The 23,463-nt window shown below is 38.9% G+C and overlaps 1 protein-coding gene and 1 long non-coding RNA gene across 11 annotated transcripts in view; one reads left to right on the forward strand and one right to left on the reverse strand.

Moving 5' to 3' along the window:
- Positions 1–23,463, forward strand: part of HDAC9 (histone deacetylase 9) — a 458,471-nt gene that overhangs the window by 162,363 nt on the left and 272,645 nt on the right. For 7 of the 10 annotated variants that reach the window (XM_021386094.1, XM_021386085.1, XM_021386084.1 and 4 more), the window contains one exon: positions 20,881–20,943. The exons of 1 other annotated variant lie outside the window; for it this stretch is intronic. In XM_021386094.1, the coding sequence (XP_021241769.1) occupies positions 20,881–20,943 (63 nt within the window). 2 more of the 10 variants (XM_021386087.1, XM_021386092.1) reach the window with 2 other exon arrangements.
- Positions 622–3,444, reverse strand: LOC110393335. Its single transcript, XR_002434963.1, has 2 exons — positions 3,355–3,444; positions 622–850 (listed from the first exon to the last, which is right to left on the reverse strand). It is a non-coding gene; the product is annotated as an uncharacterized LOC110393335 (long non-coding RNA).

Raw genomic sequence — 23,463 nt, forward strand, 5'->3', positions numbered from 1 at the left:
TGAGAAAAGAGTTTTTTCGTATAACAAAGGAGCATTATGGCTGATGTGTGTGTTCTTATAGTAAGGAAGCAATTATACCTGGTACAAGCAGCTGTCCCTACCCGGATGTAAGCTTTCCCTGTCGAGTCCATTGTGGGAATTTGACATGTCACAGCAGGGTACCAGGTACGCATATGCTTTTTAGGTAGTTGTAATAAGTTACCAAGACAAAGTGCTGAATTTAGTACAGTGAAACTGGTCTGTGAAAGTGGTCTTCAGTGGTTTGATAAGCTTTGAAAACTATAATAGACAATGAACCTTTATGTATAAAAGAAAACTATTTATGGAGGCAAAATTTTACTGAAGCAATAATTCTGCTAACAATTGCACTGCTAACTGTTATCTCTATGTGGAAAAACAAAAAAAACAATTTCTATTGAAGTCATATTTCATTGCTAAGCATTATGTGGATTTTAATTTGCAACCTTTCAAAGGAAGTAAATAAGTTTTTTTCATCCCTGTTTAGTGATCTTTTTTTCCCCTCTCCTAATCGATCCATTTTTCCCCATGAGACCAATTTTATGCTATTTTTGGAGCTTACCACTTGTAAGTGGCAGTAGACAATTTTCTATAGACTAGACAGACACTAAATCAAGTCTTTATCATTCAAGTGAGATTGCAGGTGAGGGGAGGGGACAAACTGTGAAGAGTTTACAGCTTCGCTTTGTGAATGCTATGGTAATTGAAGTTCAGTTCTTCACCTTCTTTAGTCTATGTCTCTTCTAAGCTGGAAGAGAAATCTGTCCACTGAAGCTTCTCTTCTGCAGGCTCTTTTTCCATAGCAATGCACGTGGTAAGTTCAGACAGCTTCCTAAAATTAGTACCAGAAGCTTAATAGTTTGAATGAAAGCTTCAATCTTGAGAGCCTCTCTTGCTAGAGGGCCAAACTTTTCTAGGAGTATATGATATTTAACATACATATCTGAGATAAATATTCCGATAAGTAGGCTTCAAGGCTTTTTCAAATTCTCATGCTTAGTCTGTGTGGTCATTGCACAGGCTTTCAGGCACTTGCCTTTATTTGCTATGATAGTGGTTATCCTGAACAAATTGCTAAAGTAAAATAAAATCAAACTCTATCAATATTTTCACTGTATGTTATGCTGTGAGATGAATATATATGTCTGACTTGGCTGTATTTTTACAAGCTCTTTTGGACAGGGAACATGGGTGCACCCTATCCAGAACTACTTGAGACAGTGACAGAAAACGCTATTGGTTCCACCAAGAAAAACAATTTAGCCCATGTATTTTACATTATGAAGTATGATACAAATCTTTCATGGCACTCCTTGGAAGTCAGACACTATAAACTTTAGACAGCTAATGTTCAGCGTCTTCTCAGAAAAGTCTGTAAGAAGTAATTTGAAAGGCTTTGACACAGTGTAATTTAAAGAAAAGAAGATGATGGCAAAAGAGATGGCAAACCATATATCACACATTCTATATGTAGAAATTTGTCTGTATTAATTGTTTTATCGATCTGATACATTTTCAGAAGAACTTGTATACCTCATGTCACCATATATCTCTGCCACTTTTTTCCTATCTTAAGTGGAAATAAATCAAATTGTATACCAAATAACTGTAGGCAAGCTAGCTTGCATAAAAATGTATACCATCAATGACTAAAATTTAGAATGACATACCGATCTTCCTTCATTCTTTACTTTGTTGTTATAATGATGATGATTATTTTTAATCTGGCATGTTGACCACACTGCGTAATTTACAAATAGATTAAGTTGCAGAGCTGTGTGGAAAGTTTGTGCTTGACATTGAAAGACAACAGAGAAGAATGTGAATTGTCATTCAATGGATTTCAATGTAGTCAGAAGTAGGAAGCATCTCTGCTTTCAGAGTTTTGGCTTTGTTATTTTTTCACATTCTAATGTCATTTTTTCCCACATTTTTGTGCTCTGGAACAATTTAGAAATAGCTAGGGGTCTCACTGAGCCTCTCAGGTGATATACTGTAGTAAATAGCGTCATTTAAAGACTTACCTTCGATACACAATGTCATTACCTTTTCTGTGGTCAAATGGCCCACAAACCTGCAGGGCTCAATATAATTTGAAGCAGCTTTAGTCCTATCAACCACTAGCTTAGATTTTGAATTAAACCTTAAAAATTATAGAGTGCCTTAGTCTTTATAAAAATGTTTTCCTGTAGTACCTATTTTAAATCCATCTTTATTTCTCTCTCTTTTTTTCGCCTTTCTCCTTACTTTTGTCTTTTGATTTGCTATTCAGTGATCAAAATCTGTATGCTGCTGAGAAACCTTGAATTCATTTTCCTGTACTTGGAAGGCACTCAGCATTTCTCAAGGTTAGGCTCACTGTTCAAATCATCACAGCTGAGACTTGTTTCTAATTTTAGGTGTGACACCGTCTTTTATGATGTGACCATGTTTGCAAGAAAGGGGTTAGGACAACAGTTGTATCTTTAGCCATGTATTTAATATAAAAGCAATAAAGATGATGAGGTGATTTTGCTGGAATGCTGTCATCTTATTCACAAAAACAAAAAAAATCAAGCCAAAAACTTCTGCAATGAAAGTTGCAGAAAACTGATATTGTATTTTTTAATATTTATCAAATATGGAAAACAAGGAGGGAGAAAATTAATGCCTGGCTTGATGCAGGGTTTACTGCTGATGCTCTTTTCAACAGCTCTACCAGTGTATTTATAGAGCTCGTAGAAGAGATGTCAGAGCTGAAGACTGTAATATGTTGTAGGTGTGACCTAACCTAGTTCATGGCATACCTCTAACATTAGCTCACAATGGTTATTTTAAGTTTTTCTTTTAATATAACCTAGTAATTTCTTTGCTATTTTTTGCTTAATTGGTATAAGGCACCTGTAAACATCAGGGTGGAATGCCTTGGTAGAATGACAGACCTCAGTTTTGTTATTGTTACTTCTAGAAAGTTTGTTCCATCATGAAAACAGACTGAGTCACTGACAGCAGCTATTTTTAAAATTTCTCTGCTGTCATTACATCTTTTTGAGTAGATTAGTTTCCTACTGTTTGGCATAACGGTTGATAATATTTATCAATGTTCAACTAATAAAGGAGTACTGGTGCCAATCTTGCAGACACTAAGGCGATGCATTTTGTGAAATTGGTTCAGTCGTATTTGATTTAAGGCCAAGCAGGTCTGTCATACGCTTCAAAATAGTTTCTTGTTGTTTCTGTAGCACCATCTATGTGCACTGCTCTTAAAATAAGGAATATGAAAGTTTCTCCCATTCCCCATCTTCTCTGCATGTGAACATACATTTGAAATGAAAATGTGAAAATTAAGTAACTCACTCTGAATATGTAGAAGTGTCAAAGCAGGAAGTGATGACATGTGACTGACATGTATGTGGTCTGTACAACATGGTGCAGACTGAGGGCCAAAGAAACTGATGAAAGGGTTATTGTGACTTCACAGACACTAGCCAGGTGATAGCCAAAAGGTACACGGAATTGGGTAAATTAGCAATGTTACTAAGTTACTGCCTTACGCTGTTTTAAGGCAGGCAAAGGAGAGTATCCATAGAAAGCTGAAGAAATACTCGAAATTTGGACATCTCTCTGTTTTTGTTTTGTTTTGTTTGGCTTTTTAAATAGATCCTAGACATACTCACAGAGCTTTGCTGTATGCTCTGCAAGCTCATTCTGTTTGGTGAAGTTGATCATATGCTTTTAAGTCATTGTATCTCGGTCAGTCTCAGACTGAAAAACAATGTGGTTTTTCCCAAATTGCCATTTTTCTGTGTTTGTTTTTTAGCAGGCTTCCAAGTTCCATAGTAACTATTCCTCTTCTGCCACCACCTTCCCACTCCTCCTCCATTTCTATTCAGGATGCAACTCCATTTATGCTGCACTGTGGGAAAATAGTGTTTTCTCTCATGAAATAAACAGCCTATCTTTATTTAATGTTGGCTAAAAACAGGGCTTCATAGCTCTCTGTTTTATCTATAATAAAGGATAAAATTGGCTCTAGAGAGATAATTACAAATAATGAATATTAAGTATAAAAGCCTCATAGTATGTTGTCAGTGTCCTTTTATCAGATTTGAAATGCTGAGTCTTTATAATCATTGGAAAATGAAGCTTCTTCTAGCTGTTGTCTATTCATTGACATTACAATGATATATAAAATAAAAAAAGTCAAGAGTTGCCTCTGTTATTTGAATAGGTGGTAAAACAGGAAAATGTCCATCCCCTTTCTCTGTCATATAAAGAACTAGACAATATCAGGACGTGAGGTACCTGATATTAGCAGCAACAAAATTTAAAGCATGTTCTGAGATGATTTAAGGATGCTTGTAACCACCGACATCCTCTCCAAAAAATGGAATAAGACACGGCAAAAGTGGCTGTGATTGAAGTACTCTTTGAATATGGGAACTGAAAGGAAAAATGTCAGTAGTTATGAAAACAATTCTGAACCATCTCTCTGGACTAAGGAAAGATGAAAGTCTGCAAGTACAATAAGAAAACAAGTGGTAAGGAACACATTTTGAATTGTATTTGATGAAGAATGTTCAGGCTGTGAATAAAGGTAGTAAAGAAATTGCAGGGCATGATGTGTATTACAGGATCAAAGAGAAGAGACTAAGTTGTGAAATTCGGAGATAAATATGGGCAGAAGAAGATTAAAACAGAGAATTTGTGATCAGAAGCTTCTGGGAAGAGAGATTGTGGAGGGCTCTTTATAGAAATTGTAGAAAGCAAAAAGGAGAGAAAACAATAAAAGAGAGAGACATTTATTTATGCATGAAAAGAATGGGAGACCTGATAAACACTTGACGTTAGCTGTTCTTTGAGAAGTGCTTTGCGTTTCCTTTTTGAGTTCAGCACACCAAGATTATAGCAGTTAAAACCCTGTGAAATGAAGTCTGAATTAATGAGTTTGGAATAAATATGACTTTTAATGATTGTGGGGTGTTCTCTTAGCTTGTCGCAGGTCACTGGAAGAGCTTTTCTTGCAGAGCAGGCAGGCGGAGATTCTGTCTCAGGGACCCCAGAAGAAGAGGGAAATATCTCTGAGGTGGTAGCAATCAGAGCAGGAGTACAATTACTGCACAAAGCTGTGGCCTCTTCGTTTATCTCCTGGAGGGTATTTTACATATATCAGCACAACAAAGAAGCCTCTTCCAAATCATTTTTTGGAGCCTGGGTGGAAATACTTAGTATAATTTCCATAGAAATTCAGATGTGGAAGAAAAGAATATTGTATGGTAATGTCAGTGGTTTCCGGAGCAAATCAGCTCAATTCCTTGTAATGGCTGAAGGAGAAGAGTTTTAAGCTAGCTGCTGGAAAAGGAGCAGCCAGGTATTTGAAGAGAATAGCACAGGAAAAAAACTTTTGTCTTATCTTTTTGTAAGTGAACCATGGAGAGAGTCAATATTTCAGTAGTGAATGAAAGATGCAAGAGCATCTTTCATTTGAGCAAGATCATCATTCTTTTGAGCAAGAAAGTCAGACATCTGCTCTAATTGAGGTGAGAATAATAGTAATAAAGGAAATTTATAGAAAAAAGGGTCATCAGTTACTAATTTGCTCTTGAAAAATACCATCCTTTTTGGTGTAGTAATAAACACAGAAGGAAAGGATGACATTTGTAAACATGGCCCCCTCAACAATACAAAGACTGTTTTTTCTCATCTATTTAAAAAGCCAAATCCAATAGAAATATTTTCCCTTCTTTGTAACTGAGGCTTCCAGAACCATGGAAGAGGTACAAAGAAGACTGGCTAGTTTAATGTTTAGTAGAGCAGAGACGGCTTATCCTGGTCAATCATTGTTCAAATATCCTCATGCCAAAAATAGCCTGTGAACGAACAGCCTGGGCGAGCTCTGCGCTGGGGATGAAATAAATGGAGTAGGTGTATGAGCACAGCTTCAGCTGAATGGAGAAAAAAGTCCTGCAGCTGATCTCATTAATTTATCAATTCAAAGACAGAAATGTTTGTCCAAATGTGTTTGTTTTTTTTCTTAAAGCTATTATTTTGAGCTAAAGTCAACAATTTTTGCTTTCACATCAGGCATTTAGTGTGTACATTAGTGAGATGGCTTGCTTGCCACAACAACTGTTGCTAAGCTGTCTCATTTCTCTTTGTGAATGGAAATATCTCTAAGTTGTAAACCTGGGAACCTAGAGAGAGAGGAGAAGTTTCTTTCTTTAGCTGAGATTTTTTGCAAGCTGCAGTGTTCTGTTTACAAAACCGCTTCAAATCTTTTGAGGAGAAGGGCAACTTAACCAAACACAAGTAAAACCAAAAAGCTGTTGTAAGTATGAAAGGAAGCATGAGCTTTTTGTGCTTGTCTCTGAGGACAAATTAGCTCCTCATGTGGTTTTGGGAAATCATGTGCAATTTTATTATGGTAATAATCAGCTATCTGAAAAATTAGAGGCTTTGAAAAGCATTGTCAGTCATCAGTTGTAAACAGAGCCTTGCCAGTTCCCTGTGGAAGAATGCAGTTTTCCAGTTTCTATCTGACAGGGTGCTGTAGAAGTATTTAGACAAAAATAATTTGGCCTGAAGAATGGATATATTCTCTTCTTCTGTAATGTCTGAGGACCATGAAAGGACTCATCCCCCAGGTAGTAATGTGAAATGCACCACTGTTTGTTCCCAGCTGGCAGATGGGGACCTGGAACACAAACTGTGTGTGGAGTTTCAAATCACTGCAAAGCCGTGCCTGGAGGTTTCAGCTCAGGAAGACTAAATCCTGAGAGCCCTAACAAGCAGCTAAAACTTATTATTTTTTAAATATTCATTAACCATCTTCCCCGAGCTCTTTTACCACATGTACAATAAAGGCATAGATGTACAAAACAACATTTTTATCAGTGTTACCATAGGAAAAGTAGAAAACTATAAACAACAAAAAAATCAAACAAAAAATCACTACGGTATTTTATGTACTTAGTATTTCCTTTCTATATGTGAATGAAATGCAAATTTGCTTGTCAGTACTGCCAAACAAAGACTGCTGCAGGTCTCACTTTCTGCCAGTGAAGAATTACATTGCTTCAGGTAAAGAGACTAATGTTACCTTGTCAAATATGGAAACAGATAGCCCATGTCAGAAACAGATTATTGGCTCCATGTGATGGTGAACAGCATGAAGCACGCTCAGGCTGGTTTGTTCTGTTCTCTATGAAATGATGCAGTGACACTGTACTTTCAAACAGAACAAGGATTCAGTGCTCTTTCAGATTGGACAGAATAATACCATATTTTGTATCCAAAATTAATAATTTAAAGCTGTTTTATTAATTGCAGATATGGCCCAAATCAGTTCACTTCAAGTCTGTGTGTCATGCAGAATAACAAATTCTAAGCATTATTGTTTCATTTTCCTCTTGCATAGGTGATAAAAATAAATACAAAGCTTAGTGATATAGATTGGTCAAGTGATATAGATCGTTTATCAACCTTTCCGATGACGCCAGCACAGTCTGGAACTTCCCTTTGTCCTCTTGGTGCACAGTGTTGTACTCTGACTGAGTGCCGCCTTCTCTAGGACAGGAAAATTGTGAACTACTGGGGGCTATTTGCACGTGAACTATTTGGGAAGGAGACTGTTAGCTGGACTGCGGAGTCAAGACTAAGCCTTAAGTTAGCCTCAATTTAGTCTGAAATTTCATGAATAGTAAAGGCATGTGCAAATGTAGAAGCTGTAAACATTACTTAACCCAATATTCCATGACCAGAAAACTGAGAGTTTGTACTGCATAGAATCTAATTGAAGAATGCTGTTGTTTTCAAAGAAGACCTTTATTATTTAATAAAATAATGTATTTTAGATCTGTACTATCACAACTACAACTTGTCAGAAACTCTTTAAGCCTTTGTTTATGGACTTCTTCTTCCCCATATTGTTCAAAATACATCTGCTGTTGGCTTTCTGCCTGTCTTTAAATTACGCTGAGTTTGGGTGGTCATTTATGTTGATCATATATATATTTACTTGGAAGTATAGATGTTCTGTGAATTATCAGTCTCTTTAGGATGCAAATCCTCTTAAACCCCTGTCATGCCTCTTATGGATTGAGCTTTCAGATAGTATAGTGCTGTCAGAAGTACTCTGAACTCCCGTCACTGTGCTTGTGCCTTCATGAGAAGGAGGAACTGATGGTGATAAAAAAGGTCTTGCTTTTCTGGTTTGTGCCTGTGGGGTCTTGCTTTTATTTCTTTTATTTCTTTTATTTCTTTTATTTCTTTTATTTCTTTTATTTCTTGTGATTTTGGGGCTGTATTGGAAAACTGATCTGGTTTCTTTTAGAATGAGAGAGTAAATAAACATAAAACCTTGTCATGCTGGACAAGGACAAGAGAGGAATAGGAGCATGTAGGGATATCCTTATCACGATGTTGCCAGTGAAGCTTCTGTCCATCCACACAAACATCATTCTTCTACTGATGAGCAGTGCATTGAGACTGCAGAAGCTGATGCGATTTAGATTTTCCCTTAATGGCTTGTTTAGTAGTACACATATTCTAAATAAGTGCATTTGTCCTGGAGAAATGGCTGCTCTCTGATTCCTGTGCTGCACCAAGATCATTCAGTGCAGCCCTCCATGGTTGCAGGTCACTGGAGGGGATAAGTAGATATCAAAGGTCAGGTGACTGCCTCAGTACCTTCTCTGCTCCCACAGGACACACAAAAAGCCCTTAGCATCCTTTCACAAGCTCATGATCTTTGGAGCAGAAGATGAAGCATCATAAAACAAATGAGTGCCACAAAAAGACTTTGAGCAATGGAAGCAGTTACCAAACCTATTGGTTGCTAGTGCAGGGCTGAACAACTTGGCAGACAAAAAGCAAAGCAAAACAAAAAACAACCCTAGATGGAAGCTACAGTACTGTAAAAGAGTGACTGGATATTTCTGTTGGCAACCATCCTAAAATGTTTCTAGCCTGAAATTCTTGTTGGTAGGTATGCCTTGGAGATTTCCCATTGCAAATATAGCGAGTTGCTCAACTACCCAACTCATTCATTTTCTGATGGGTCCCAAAATAACATGCTGCCTATCTGAATTGCTGGAGGCTTTCTGCTGCATCTGAGAGGACACTAAATGAGCAAAAGTAAATGTAATGATTTAGGTCCCAAGTCAATAAAATACTCGATCATCACATGTTTTAAGCTAGATACTTGCTTATGTACCTTTCAGCTTTAATCTCCTGTTTGTGTCAATGTATGTTCATGTTTATATTTGAGCTGCAGTGTGTGATACCAATGGCTTAAAGTATATTGTATAACTGTTTACATTTTTATACACATACACAAGATCTATACGTCAGGGATCTTCAGAAAAAGCATACTTAATTCACCTGTAAATACTGATTGAAAGAGAACATTGTGATGAGATATCTTATAGTAGCATTTCCTTTGAAGCTGTCTAAATTAAATAAGACCGGCTCTGCCATGTCACTTCAAATAAATTATTCCTTAAGTGTAATATTTTTGTACAGTACAAAATGGAGAAGAGCCTTTGTTTAGAATGATGATCAAATTAGTATAATAAAGCATAATGATGCTGCTTTTAGAAGCATTCCTACTGACAATTAAAAAGGCAAAAGTTTGACTAAATATAAGCCTGTTTCATCACACTGGTGATTTACTTATATGGACTTTTTCAGCATTATTGTTACATTAGATCTATTTTTGGTTAAGGTGGTGCCCAAATTTACTGCACTCGTTCATCAGATTACTCAAAAACAGACTGATAGGTTTAGTTATTTTCTAGCTATTTTAGTTATTTTTTAGTTATTTATTTTTATGTTCTTCTGAGACACAGAGAGCTTCCTTACAGCAAACTGAACATTTGCAAACAGTATGTGCACATTTTAGTTTTTTTAGTCTCCATTGATTTTAGCTTTTATTTTCCACTGGAATTCTGGCAGAGGTAATGACAGAAGTTGGAGAATACTATTAAAGCTAAAGACAGCCTAAGAAACTAGATGCTTTGTTTGTTTGTTTTGTTTGTTTGTTTTCTTCTTCTGGACATAGTCCACATTTGATGCCTACTCCTTTGAAGAGTTTAGCTTTTGTCTCTTCTTACTTTTAGCCAAAACTGTCACTTTTTTACAATATGCTTTTGTGCACTGCTGAAAGTGTACTCAATTTTTCATAGACCAATGGTAACACTTTAGCTGCATTAATTTCACATTAAAAATGAAAAAAAAATGTATTACAAACCTCATGGAAATGTTCTTAGCAGTTTATTTCATTCACTTGTTTTAACAAGCGGCTAAAAATGAAGTACAATCATGGCACAGATAGGCCAGTTCATCTGTGACTGATTGCTTACATGAGCAGGGGCTTGTGAGAGTTTAGAATCTCTGATCCACTGACTGAAAAGTTTTGTTTGTCCTGCCATTATCAAATATCTTGCCATCCTGCTCTCTTGAGTACCAGCCGACAGAATATGAAGTACTGCTTCATGACATTCATAAAGCTATGCTATTTTTAGAAAGGCCTCAAATCCAAGTTTGATTCTACATTTTGACCAGTCAGAAGCTTAAGCTCCTCTTGAATATTCTGCTATCTCTGCTGACGGCACTGAGATTCTAGCATTCACAAGTTATCATTTTATTAATTCACTCATTTTTGGGCTACCCTTTTCCAGAAGATTGAAGTGAAACACATGAGCTTCAGCTTCTCAGAATCTTGCAAGATATAAGCACACCCATCAGTACTGATTATAATGGGAATGTTGTCCGAGCATGGATTCAGTGTGTAATTCCAAATGCCTCATGCCTTCAGTGGAAATAATTAGTTCTGTCCTGTGCTTTCTTTTTAGCTATTGCACAGTGGTTTGAGGCCTAGATTTATTTGGCAGCTTTTTGTGAACAGTTCTCTTTCCCAGAAAACTGTGGGGCTTGGAACCAGCCTTATCCCTTTGTCCTAGGGAGCATTAGCACTTGCTCTGAAGCTGAAGCCAGAGAGAAGCAGATGAGGGATGCATGGAAGCAGCAGCTGCAGCTGCCCACATCTGCCTGCCAAGCAGCGAGCTTGCAGAGTGCTTTCTGTACGCTTCCTCTCTGTTTGTTTCATCTCTTCTATTGGACAGAGGGCCTGACAAATTGTGGGTTGTATTATATGGCTAGATGAACCTGAAGTATGGATAAAAACCTACTTCAGGATGATTTTGGCCTTAGCAACAACCAGTTGGATAAGTTTCTTCATAAAAATTGGAAAAAATACTCAGGCTTGTTTCAGATTTTGGCAGAATCATAGTTTATTATAAATGTATTTTCAATTACAGGATGTAGCTGCATTAGGATTTTCAAAAGATTTTACTTAGTTGGAAGAAGAAGTTATATTTAATTGAAATGTGTTAAATGTGTTATATTTTTCCTTTCAGAATTATTAAGCCTTTCTTTCAATTGTATTTTGTATTCTGTTTTACAGCTTATGCATTTGTTGATTTCATGACAAAAATTAGGATCATATTGCTCCTTAGGAGAAATCCTGGTTCTACTGAAGTCAGGCAAAACAATTAGAGTTTATCCATTAAAGTCACAATTTAATCCTTTTAGCGTTGTCCCAAATTCACTTGCACAGTAAAAACAGCTCTCAAACTGGCTTATCAATAACATTTTGGTAAAATATGCACTGCAGATCTGTTCCTCTTCAGAATTAATGATGAGGGAGAAAGTTAGACCAAAACTGGATCTGGGGTCACTGAAAAATCTGGCAAAAGCAGGAGAGAACCAGTACTGGGCTTAGCTTTGTCCTGATGAACCAGAGGGGCTGCATGCAGTTTCATAACAGCGTTATTGACCAGCATGATGACATGACCTTTTCCTAGCACAGTAGCAGTCAGTTTGTTACAATACTCACAGGCATGCTTGTGCATGTTACACTGCATCATCTCCATGTATGTCAGAGCTCCCAGGTGAAGGCTGGGTTCACTGAGAAAGGAAGGAGATCTGAGCATCCTGGCATCTTGGCTCCATTCCTTGGCCCACAAAGAGAGGCCTTTCAGTGCTTTATGTACAATGCTGTTTTGTTGGCTAAGATTCTGATGGTTTTCAGTTGCAGTTCCCAACTATATAAACTGCTTGATAGTTAACAAAAACTCACTGACATACTTCAAAATTTATCATTTGAACTTTGGGTTGTTGCCTCAACCTACATAGGTGGCTTGATGTTGTGGTGGAAGCATGTTATGAAAAAGCCACCTTGCCCCTCAGCTCTCAGCGAATCCTAGCCTGGGTATGAAAATACCCTTGTTTTGAGATCTCATTATTTGACTTAAAACTTTGAATACCAAAACCAAGCAAATACTTTGTTGGTCTTTTTTTTTCAAAGATAGATAATTTGATTCAAGATACTTACAATGAACTGCACCGAGCTACTCTTGTAAGAAAAAATATTAAATTTCAGAGGAAAATAAGTATCTTCATAAATGAAGAATAGAGAAGGGAAAAAAAAAAAAGGAAAGGAAAGAAAAAAGAACATACCTCTCCTTTCTGGGAAAGTGTGATTTAAATGAAAAAACTTTGGGATGCAGGAAAAATTACTCAGTTTAGTTCTTATTAATCCTATCACATAAGCAATAATTTGTACTAATTCAAAGTAGGCACCCCCATGATCAGCAGCTCTGTTCTGTTTGCTTTATAGAGGTGCTAGAACTTTCTTTCCAGAGTCACAGCCACTACAGAACTCAAGTATATTTCTGCAGTGCTTTTAAAACATTTTTAAAATGAGCGTCCACTTCTAGCTTGGATTTTTCCTAGACACTTGTTTTTTAAAATAAAGCACATTTGATTACCCAAATGGACGTAGTATCTTAGGTCTTAGAGTTTCTGCTTTCTAATGGTTTTATAAACTTATTTTATTCTTGTAGCATATCTATCCATCCTCAGTTTGTCGGTACTCTTCACTATCTGTACTGCAAGAAATTAAAGCTCATATATCCAATTATTTTGTTAGCCTTTTTGATCATGATATAATCCTAGGAGGTCACATTCAGTTGGCTGTCTTCTGCTCTGATCCTAAATCCTTTGCCATAGTGATTGGTTTTCACACTGCAGTTCTCCGAACAGCAATCATGGCCTACATTTCCTGGCTTAAAACCAAAAAAACACTTAAACTCATGCATGTATTATGGGCTAGAGATGCTGTTCATCTTGGTTCTTGAGCTGTAGGAACTTCAGTCTGTTGTTCAGGAATAATTCTCAGTGCCCAGTTCTGTTGAGCTGACCTGTGCAAAATGCTCAGTGAAGCCACACATCCTTTGCTCAGTACATGTGCAACAAGCTTGAAATGCCTGAAGTACACTGAATGTATTGCAGTCTGTTACAGGTTATGTGCTCCAGGGCTGCCTTATGTATGTCTATTCAAGTGTGTGTCCAGAGGAGCTACATGTCAGAGCACGTACACACATGTCTAAGAAAGCTGGGCATAAACATAGAAAACTTGGTAAATCTCATATTGTATGTATCTCTGCTTGCTTCATTTGTGGCATAAAAGAGGCACAGTGCTTTGCTGATCTGAAGGATTTATTTATCAATACTTGACGTTGCTTTTGGCTATGTGGCTTGTATAGTTTGTATGCAATTTACCTTAATCTTGCCACAAAAAAATTAGGTTTTTGTTCCAACCTGACAAATAACAGTGTCAGTAGAATAATTGAATTACATATGTATTTCCTATCTTAAATATTATTTATTTTATCTCAGTGTTTTTTAAATTATTTGAGCTTTGTGATTCAGGAGAGTACACTTGAATTTATGAAGCACTTAAGCTTGTGCTTAACTTTACCCTTGTGCTTATAATCAAGCACACGTTGCTTGAGGTCTTGTCCTGAATCTAGGACTTAATTTTCTGTAGACTTATTTATGTGAATGGAAAGGCATATTTTAAGAGGAGAAAAAGTAATAGGTGATCAGCAGGCAGGAGAGCTAGTTCCAAAAGCCCTTAGCTCATTTACATGTGAAAGCTGAGCGGCTCTCTCTATTGTCATAAGGAGAGAGGGCAGGCACCCATGCATTTACCTAGGGCAGCGCTTCTGATTCTCAAAACTTTATGAAGTTTTATTCTCCCATTGTTTGCCACAAAATCCCCTGGAGCTATAGATATGCCTTTCTTTGTCCCAGGAAATTCCTTTGAAGCTTGAATTGAGCTTAAGGTGCTTAGAACCACAGTTTTCTCCTCAGCTGAAAAATGCCATCACGTGGATTCAGGCCACTATGAAGAAAAAGTAAAGTGCGTTCCTGCACAGGAAACACCAAAGACTTCCTATACAGAAAAACTCACTAGAGACATCTTTGCACTACAGCTTTCCAACCAGACCATGTGGATTGAATGATTCATCTTCGCTCTCCCAGGGCACGGAATGTTGTCCCTTATTTCCAAGAGGGAGTTAAAACAGGGTGCTTGAGCAGCTCCACTGGTTTCTTTCTGCTCCCAAACCATCTGCTTCTGCTATCTGCTTCCTGATAATGAGTTATACAAATAATAGTTAGGAACTGTTTTGGTTGCGGAGATTAGAAATCAAATTTTCATTACTGAAGTAGGCCAAATTTAATATTACCCGTACAAACTTAATTTAGTTAGCACTTGGCCATGCATTTTTTTATACTGATGCATGGTATTACTTAATGATTTTTCCTTGAATACTTGGTTAATGAAAAAGTGACTGAAGGACAATTGTATGGGACATCTCTAAGAGTTGCAATATCCTAACTTAAATATGTGACTAAAAACTGGATAGCATCTCTTTATTTAATTTTGAATGTAATATTTATATGCTACAATGAAGCAATCCAGCAGAAGAATAAATGTAAGAATTCCTTTATAAATAAGAAAACTGCCAAAGCTGAAACTACAGTATGAATATTAATGAAGGCTGTGCTTCAGAAGAATGTGAGTGATAAATGAGATACGTTAAAAACAAACAGTAATGTATTGTTTGTACTTAACGAGGAAAGTAGTAGCAGAAAAGTGCTAATTAATTATAATGGTGCTGAGTTAATAATGGAGTAGGAATCCTAGCTCCTTCTAATTTGAGCACTTAATTTCTCAGTCTTAATGTTGCAGTAATGCTGTTTCCCAGTACAATTTCCTTACATTTATTTGTTTTTAACAGCTCAGAAGGAAAACAAGAGAGACACATTGTGAGCCCCCTGTAATGAGATCTCAGTGCTACTAACATGCCTTACATTTTCCATAAAGTTGCTGACTGCATTTAGAGTCACCTCAGCAGTGCAATCACATCAACAGTTTACTCTTCCCTTCAGTGTCATTAAAGTTCTCCAAGTTTAGGAAATGCACTTGAAAAAAAAAATCCCTTGTGTTCCTGTATGAACATGTTACCTTACAATGTGCATAGCTTCAAAAATAAAAATCAAGTTTTGTCCAGGCACAAACCCTTTCTCCTTCCCCTGTGGGACTCTAAAGGTACTATTTAAAACCATGTCATCATACAGTTGATGACTGGGCTGACTCAGCGAAGTGCTTACTTCATGTTTAAATTCTGTTGCAATCCATACAGTTTAAGCATGTGCTTAAATTGTTGGAAAAGGATGGATTTACACAAGTTTTTTAAAGCAAGCATGTACCAAAGAGATTTTTGTAAGTAGGCCCATGATACACTCATAGAATCATAGAATTGCTCACGTTGGAGAAGACCTTCAAGATCATCAAGTGCAACTGCAACCTAATCATACTACCCTAACAACCCACCACTAAATCATGTCCCCGAGCACCACATCCAAACAGTTTTTAAACACATTAAGGGATGGTGACTCCCTTACCCCCACCTCCCTGGGGAATCTATTCCAGTGCTTAACAACCCTTTCTGTAAAGAAGTTTCTCCTGATATCCAACCTAAACCTCCCCTGGCATGACTTGATGCTATTTCCTCTTGTTCTATCACCTGTCACCAGCCAGAAGAGACCAACCCTGCTCTCACCGCAATCACCTTTCAGGTATTTGAAGAGAGCAATAAGGTCTCCCCTCAGCCTCCTCTTCCCCAGACTAAACAGCCCTGTTTCCTTTAGTCGCTCCTCACAGGGCATATTCTCCAAGCCCTCCACAAGCCTTGTTGCCCTTCTTTGGACCCACTCCAGCACCTCAATGTCCTTTCTGTACTGAGGTGCCCAAAACTGAACACAGTACTCAAGGTGGGGCCTCACCAATGCTGAGTACAGGGGCAGGATGACTTCCCTAGTCCTGCTCACCACACCATTCCTGATACAAGCCAGGATGCCATTGGCCTTCTTGGCCACCTGGGCACACTGCTGTCTCATATTCAGCCAGCTGTCCATCAGCACACCAAGGTCCTTTTCCATCAGGCAGCTTTCCAGCCACTCCTCCCCAAACCTGTAGGCTTGCCTGAAGTTGTTGTGACCAAAATGCAGGACCCGACACTTGGCCCTATTGAAACTCATATTGTTTAACTTGGCCCATTGATCCAGTCTATCCAGGTCCCTCTGTAGTGCCTTTCTACCTTCTAGCAGATCAACACTCCCTCCCAACTTGATGTCGTCTGCAAACTTACTGAGAGTGTACTCAATCCCCTCATCAAGATCATTGATAAGATGTTGAATAAGAGCGGCCCCAGCACCAAGCCCTGGGGGTCACCACTTGTGACTGACCGCCAACTGGATTTAACTCCACTGACCACAACTGTTTGGGCCTGGCCATCCAGACAGTGTTTCACCCAGCAGAGCATATGCCCATCTAAACCATGGGCAGCCAGCTTCTCCATGAGGATGTTGTGGGGGACAGTGCCAAAGGCCTTACTCAAGTCCAGGTAGACCACATCGACAGCCTTACCTTCATCCACTAAGCAGGTCACCTTCTCATAGAACGAAATCAGGTTTGTCAAGCAGGATCAGCCGTTCATGAACCCATGCTGACTGGGCCTGATCCCCTGGTTGACCTTTAATTGATCCATGATGGCTCCTGAGATTATCCGTTCCATAACTTTCCTTGGCACTGAGGTGAGACTGATAGATCTGTAGCTACTGGGATCATCTTTCCTGCCCTTTTTGAAGATGGGCGTCACATTTGCCAGTTTCCAGTCCACCAGGACATCCCTGGTTAGCCAGGACTGTCAAAGGATGATGGACAGTGGCTTGGTAACCACATCCGCCAACTCCTTCAGTATTTGAGGGTGCAGCCCATCTGGCTCCATGGACTTGTGAGTGTCCAGCTTTTGGAGCAGGTCCAAAACCATCTCAGCATGGATTATGAAGGGCCTGTTCTGTTCCCCATCCCTATCTACCAGCACAAGGGACTATGTGCCTCTGGAGCAACTAGTCTTACTATTAAAGGCTGAGGCAAAGAAGTCATTAAGTACCTCAGACTTATCCTGATCCTTGGTCACCATGTTGCCCTCAGCATCCAACAAGGGATGGAGATTCTCCCTAGCCCTCCTCTTACTGTTGATATATGTATAGAAATATTTATAGTTGTATTTCGCCTTAGTGGCCAAGTTCAGGTCTAGCTGGGCTTTGGCCTTTCTAATTTTCTCCCTGCACAGCTTAACTGCGTATTTGAACATACATTGAAGCATTTCAAATGTATCCAGACTGTAAATGTCACCTTTGAAGTGACTGACTTCATAAGTGAAATATTTAGATACAGTTTTTATGGATAATCTCAAATATAAAATAATACAATAGTCATTATAGTCTATGAATTAGCTAACGGTGTAATTTATGTCTGTTATTTTAAAATACGCATGCTGAAGTTAAGAATACTTGCAGCTAAATGTCTGAATGTACATTTTCTACTCTTGAAAACAGTTTACTTTTTTTTAGTCACTGAAGTATTTAAAGTCAGTCAGAGCTGTGAATGCTATCTAAATAAATACAACCACATTTACAGGAACTTAGAAACACATATAGATACCTAACACTAGTCTCTCACACTCCAGAATTTTCTGTGTTCTGACTTGTTTTTTACTTACTCATGCAGTGTTTCCCTGTTATAGAGGACTTGATTATTTTGTGATACTGAATCACTAAATGGGGTCGTGGTCTGGTTGGCTCAAGGGCATAAGCAATTCATTTATTTTTAATTATTTACCTTTGTCTATAAAAAGTGTTTTCTATGTTAGATAAAGTTTCTATTTCTGTTGGTGTTCTCCCCTTGCGCTTGTTAGACATCTTCTACCCTATACTGCATATTCCCTCAAAACATTTGGATATTTTTATTTTCAAGAAATAAAAGAGTAAATACTTTCTCAGCCCTCTCAGTTCTTAACATGATTAGAGGCTGAAGCATCTCCAGCATTAATGAGATTGTAGGAGTCTAAGCAGGTCTCCTGGAGCTCTCTGGGGAGCAGCACCAGGATTTGGAACCCCTGGAGCACCATGGATAAAGTAGAGTGAACAGCTTTCCTGGTTGTAAACTGGAGTTGTTGATTACTGAGTAGTCTCAATCCAAGCTGGCTTTCTAGCACTGGCTCTGAGAGCATTATGAGCATTACTTTAAATGTTCATGATATCAAGTTGCTAGCTGTCAATATTACCTGATATGCGTTCTACACAACCACTGGCTTGCCCTGTAACAACCTACTTACTGCTGTACTGCTGCCGCATGTGTCCTTTCCCCTTTGCAGAGCAGCATTTACAATGTCTGCAGAGCTCTCCTGCTTCCACAGAGGTACTCCTGTTCCCTTTGCCTTTCATATGACAGCACTTCTACTCTTTATGATGTAGTAAAGGGAAGTTCACATGTGTATGTGGTAAACTGGGTGAGGAGGAGAGATGTGGAGAGACGAGTGTTGAGTGCTAGGTGATAACTTGAGGATACTGTGGGGAAAATCCCGTTGTCAGCTGCTGCAGTCTTTCTCCATTTGTCCAAGGAACAGATCCTAACCCTCAGCAGGACTCGATTATTTAGCATGTGGAGATGTGAAGCGGTTGCAACAAAGGGAGGAGACTGGAACCATGGACTTCCCAGAAGCCATACAGTTTCCAAACATTCTAGCAATGTCGCAGTATTTTGTTATTGAGCATCTTTTCTTTGATAAGCAGAACTGTGACAAGTTAATATATATATGTATATTGCCCTTTACTGTGGTCTGTTTTGTTAGTTAAGCAGCAGACAAACAATTCTTGGCCAAAAGGGAGAACTGAGCGTCAGGTGTTACACAGCATCCTTGTGTCTTTGAGAACAAGAAGTGCTTGAAGTAGTTCAGGATGTGATGGATTTCTGGAAATCTCTGAGAGAACCTTTGCATTGACTTGCTGATCCCAGTGAGTAATCATGTTCCTGTTGCCACTGTCACTTCCCCAGGGCAGGGACAGGGAAGGGGGCACAGAATTTTGCCATGCGTGCAGCCAGAGTGCAGGGAGATACAAGCAGGCAGTGACAGGCTCTGGTAACCTGTGTAGTGAACACCATATGACAAAGCAGGGCTCAGAGAGATCAAGTATCATTTGTAACAGAGAAATGAAACTTTGCTGATCTACATATAGATGCAATTATCAGAAAACAAGACATGCAACTTCTGAAATATCTTTAGAAAAATGAACCTAATATAGCATGCGAGAAGCTTGCCAAGACATAGAGCAGCATGGTGTTTTTAGTCTGATCTGCAAACGCTGCCATTCTGAAACTACATCACCTCATCAAAGTGAGAAAGACGTAGTACAAATTGCCTAATGCTGCTAAAGATAAGTGGGCGCTGCTCAGCCCCTCTCCACATTTTAGTAATTCAACAGAATGGTGCATAGTAGTCAGGCATGTCGAATATGCTGTGCCACAACTGGTGCCTTACTATAAGCATTATACCAGGCGTGCTAAATATGGAAACGCCACTTATAGCCGAGAGCACCCACCCGGCTCCCCGTTACCACGCTCCGCGCCTCCTGCTCGCCCCCAGCCCGCCGGCCTGGCTCGCCCGGCCCAGCAGGCCACGCTCCCACCGCCCGGGACACGGGCTGCCGAAATAGCCCCGCAGGACTGCTGTGCGTGGGCGCGGCAGAAACCACGTTGCGAGCAAGAGCTTCGGCGCTATTTTAGAAACATTTTTTTTTTCTTGCTTCTCAACAAATGCTGCCGGGGAAGGGGAGGGGAGAGCAGGGCGCGAGGAGCGCTTGTGCCCTGTTGCTTGCCCACCCACCCGCACTCCTCCTCACAGAAATAGGCTTGGCAGCGGGAAAGGGTTAATTACGCTTGAGGACGAGGGAGGATTGCAGTTTGAAAGACAGCGACTGGACAGCTGTGTTTGCTGTGGTATTTTTAAATGCATTAATGCAGGCTCCAATCACCCGGCTGCGCTTGACCTATTTTTGGCTCAGGCCAGCCATTGTTCTATTTCTGCCGCCTCTGGGCCACGCTGTTGTTGATTCAAATGCAAATGAGTTGTCACTGCCCAGGCCAACTCCAGCAGCCGGACTTGGGGACGGCCGGTGGACAGCAGTGCAGCGGGGGGACTGCAGCCGGACCCTGGGAAGCGGTTCTTGTTGGGTGCTTGTGCTTTGTAGGAGGCTGTGTTTCCCCACACGCACCACCAGAAAGCACCAAGATACTTCTTTGAGTCTTCGTCCACCTGCTGTTGGCTTCCAGAGCACAACTGGTCAAACTCTGAGGTGCACAGCCCAGCAGGCTCTTCTTGCCCTCTCACTGCTGTGTAAAGTGGATTTTGCCTTTTCTCTCTTAATAGATACTTGTACAAATGCTTAAACATTGCTAATTACTGAAGTGTACAGTCTGACGAGCCCGGCTGGAGGAGGTAGGACGGCAGAGGGTCGTGCCTGACTCCCCTTTGCAAGTGCCGTGATGAATCTCTCATGTAGCTGAAGTGCAGACTGGTTGGAATATGCTGCAGACAATTTACGAGAGTGAATCGTGTTTTTCCTCAGATGGGGTTTCTGGACGTGAACAGCTCTTGGCTCAGCAAAGAATGCACAGTATGATCAGCTCAGGTAAGAGACAGCTCAGCACCTCAGCCTTTCCTGCCTACACCGTGACTTACCGAGAAAATAGAGCCTGTCACAGCAAGAAAACACCCCTCCTTTAAAGAAGTGATGTATTTTTGTGGGCTTTATGTAAGTTGTTAAACAATTATTTCTTATCACGATATGTTAGACACTAGCTATTGCATTTGTTAGGAATTTGTCTCCTTCAGCCTGCTGCTTTCCAGCAAGAACAAAATGCTAACAACTGAAATATAGTTGGCATTTCCTTTTTTTTTTCCATTTGTTGTGTTTTGTGAGTGCAAAATGGGGCTTGTGCTATGACCGTATTCACAGAGAGAATTTCAGCAGCAGCCTGTATCAGAAGGCTGCAGTTAGAGCCCATCACAGACAGTTCTTTTCCTATGTGATTTTGTAAACAGGATTTGGTCTTATTGTGAGTTTCCTTTTCTCAAGTTTACATACAAAGAGATTTTTATATTAATCCTGTTCTGTTTTCATTATGATGTTACTTTAAAAAGAATGCTCGTAAAGCGAGACAGTCTCTTCAGTATGCATAGCTTATCTTGCTGCTTTAAAAAATATTTTGGAACCTGGCAGTAGTCAGAGGTAATGAGTCACTGAAATGTAAATTGGATGTATTTTTAATGAAGGTATTTCAAAGCTGCTCTTATGGAACACTGGACGTTTCTGCATGTATTTGAAACTCTCTTTAGATTTTCTAATTTCTCTGTTAGCTGTGTTTGAGACCTGAGGGTAATGTCTTAAAGAAGAATTAAGCCAAAATAATTGCAGCCATTCAGATGAAACTTCATTTTAGACAGGCTAAAAAAGTCAAAATTTCCAGTTACTTTTTCCTCTTCTCTATTAAACTCTGTGAATTAGCTGCTCTACATGTTTTCAATCCTAGATTTCTCACTTTGTTTTTCATAAAGTTGGCTTTGTAGACAACCTGTAAGTAGAATGTAATGTGAATTGTTTACATGTGTGTTAGTCTTAATTTATTCCCCTTTTTTCTTTCCTTTTTCACATCTTTGTTTTTAGCAAAATTTGCTGTGTTTCCCACCTTTTAAGCACAAATATACATGTATATCACAGATCTCTCCAGGTATTCCCTGTTTTGGTACACCTGTTGAGCTCACATTTGTTCGCTTGTTTCTAAAAACTGTTTATTTTCCTGCTTTACAGAAGGAGAACTTAAACTTTTACTGTTTACTTATTAAATACAACTGAAGAGCAGACTTATGGATTCAGATACTAAAATAAATTGTGAATGATTGTGTCAAATGGCAACATTTTTCTTGTTAGGAAAGGCTTTGATGTTTTCAAACCTAATGATTAGTGTTACTCAGTACAGAAAGCCATAAAATCTCATAATAATTACAGAATGAAGGAGTCATTGAGAAACTGAAGCAGTATTAGCTGTACGTTAAAATAATGTGAATATCTAAAGGTAATGGAGACTTCCAAATGGTGATGTTTAATGCTGGGTATTTTTCTCTTCCTTTATAAAGCTGCTGGGTTGATTTGTTTCTTTATGGATCTCACAAAGAATTTACTATTACTTTCTCAGAATAGATTTTGAACACCAATGGCAGCTCCTTTGTCAAGGACAGGAATCAGGTGAAAGAGTTGTTTACAAACGTGGGCAACCAAGCTCTGTCTAAGACAGTGGAAAAAAAGCAGAATGTTCTCTGTCAGTGTTACAGTTCTGCAAACTTTTGTGTTGACTTACTGTTCAAGAATGATTACTTTTTCTGAACAGCTCAGCAAGTGTCCAGCGCTTTTGTACTGGTGAGAGAGATAAGACCGACTGCTTCACCTTCCCTCCTGTTTTTTTTTTTAATACTGTCTCAAGTTGAAGTTATCTGCATGCAAGTGAAAATCTATCCTTTTTTAAGATCACTGTGCTAACTTGTAACCACCAACTAATGTTGTTCGAGTAATAGCAATTTCCTCATTTCAAACACAAGAAAAGGAGGTAATTTTCTGTAAGTTTATAGCTCTGAGTTTTTCCTCAGTGGAGACAAGAATATCATGTAACATTTGATTTTTATCTGATATTACCTTAGGCCTCTATAACGTATATAATTTCCTCTGTAGCACCAAGTAGAATTGAGTTTTAATCTTTTTATTTTTTTTTTTTAACACAGTCAAAGAAATTATCAAGGTAAAAGATGCTTAAATATATACTCTGTAAAACACAAAATGTTCTATAGTGTTTCTGTTGGCATTTGAGATACACAGCTGGACCACAAGTAGTTGATATTGTTCACAGTCTGTAGTTTAATTCATGTCTCACAAGACCACAAAGTCTGGTGCTGCTGTCAGTTTACCTTCAGTTCCTTAGAGTTCAGAGTCTTGCAGGATCAGGCCTGATAACTTTTTATGTATTGTCTCGATGCTGCATGCATACAGGGTAGAAAGGAATAACCAGGATATGACTACATGGTCTAGTGTTTGGAGTAAATAAAACCAGTCACCTGAATTTTGCTAAGAGCACTCTCTCGTTACTTTAAAGTTATCTTC

The sequence above is a fragment of the Numida meleagris genome, chromosome 2 (assembly GCF_002078875.1).
Source record: "Numida meleagris isolate 19003 breed g44 Domestic line chromosome 2, NumMel1.0, whole genome shotgun sequence".
NCBI classification, from domain to species: domain Eukaryota; kingdom Metazoa; phylum Chordata; class Aves; order Galliformes; family Numididae; genus Numida; species Numida meleagris.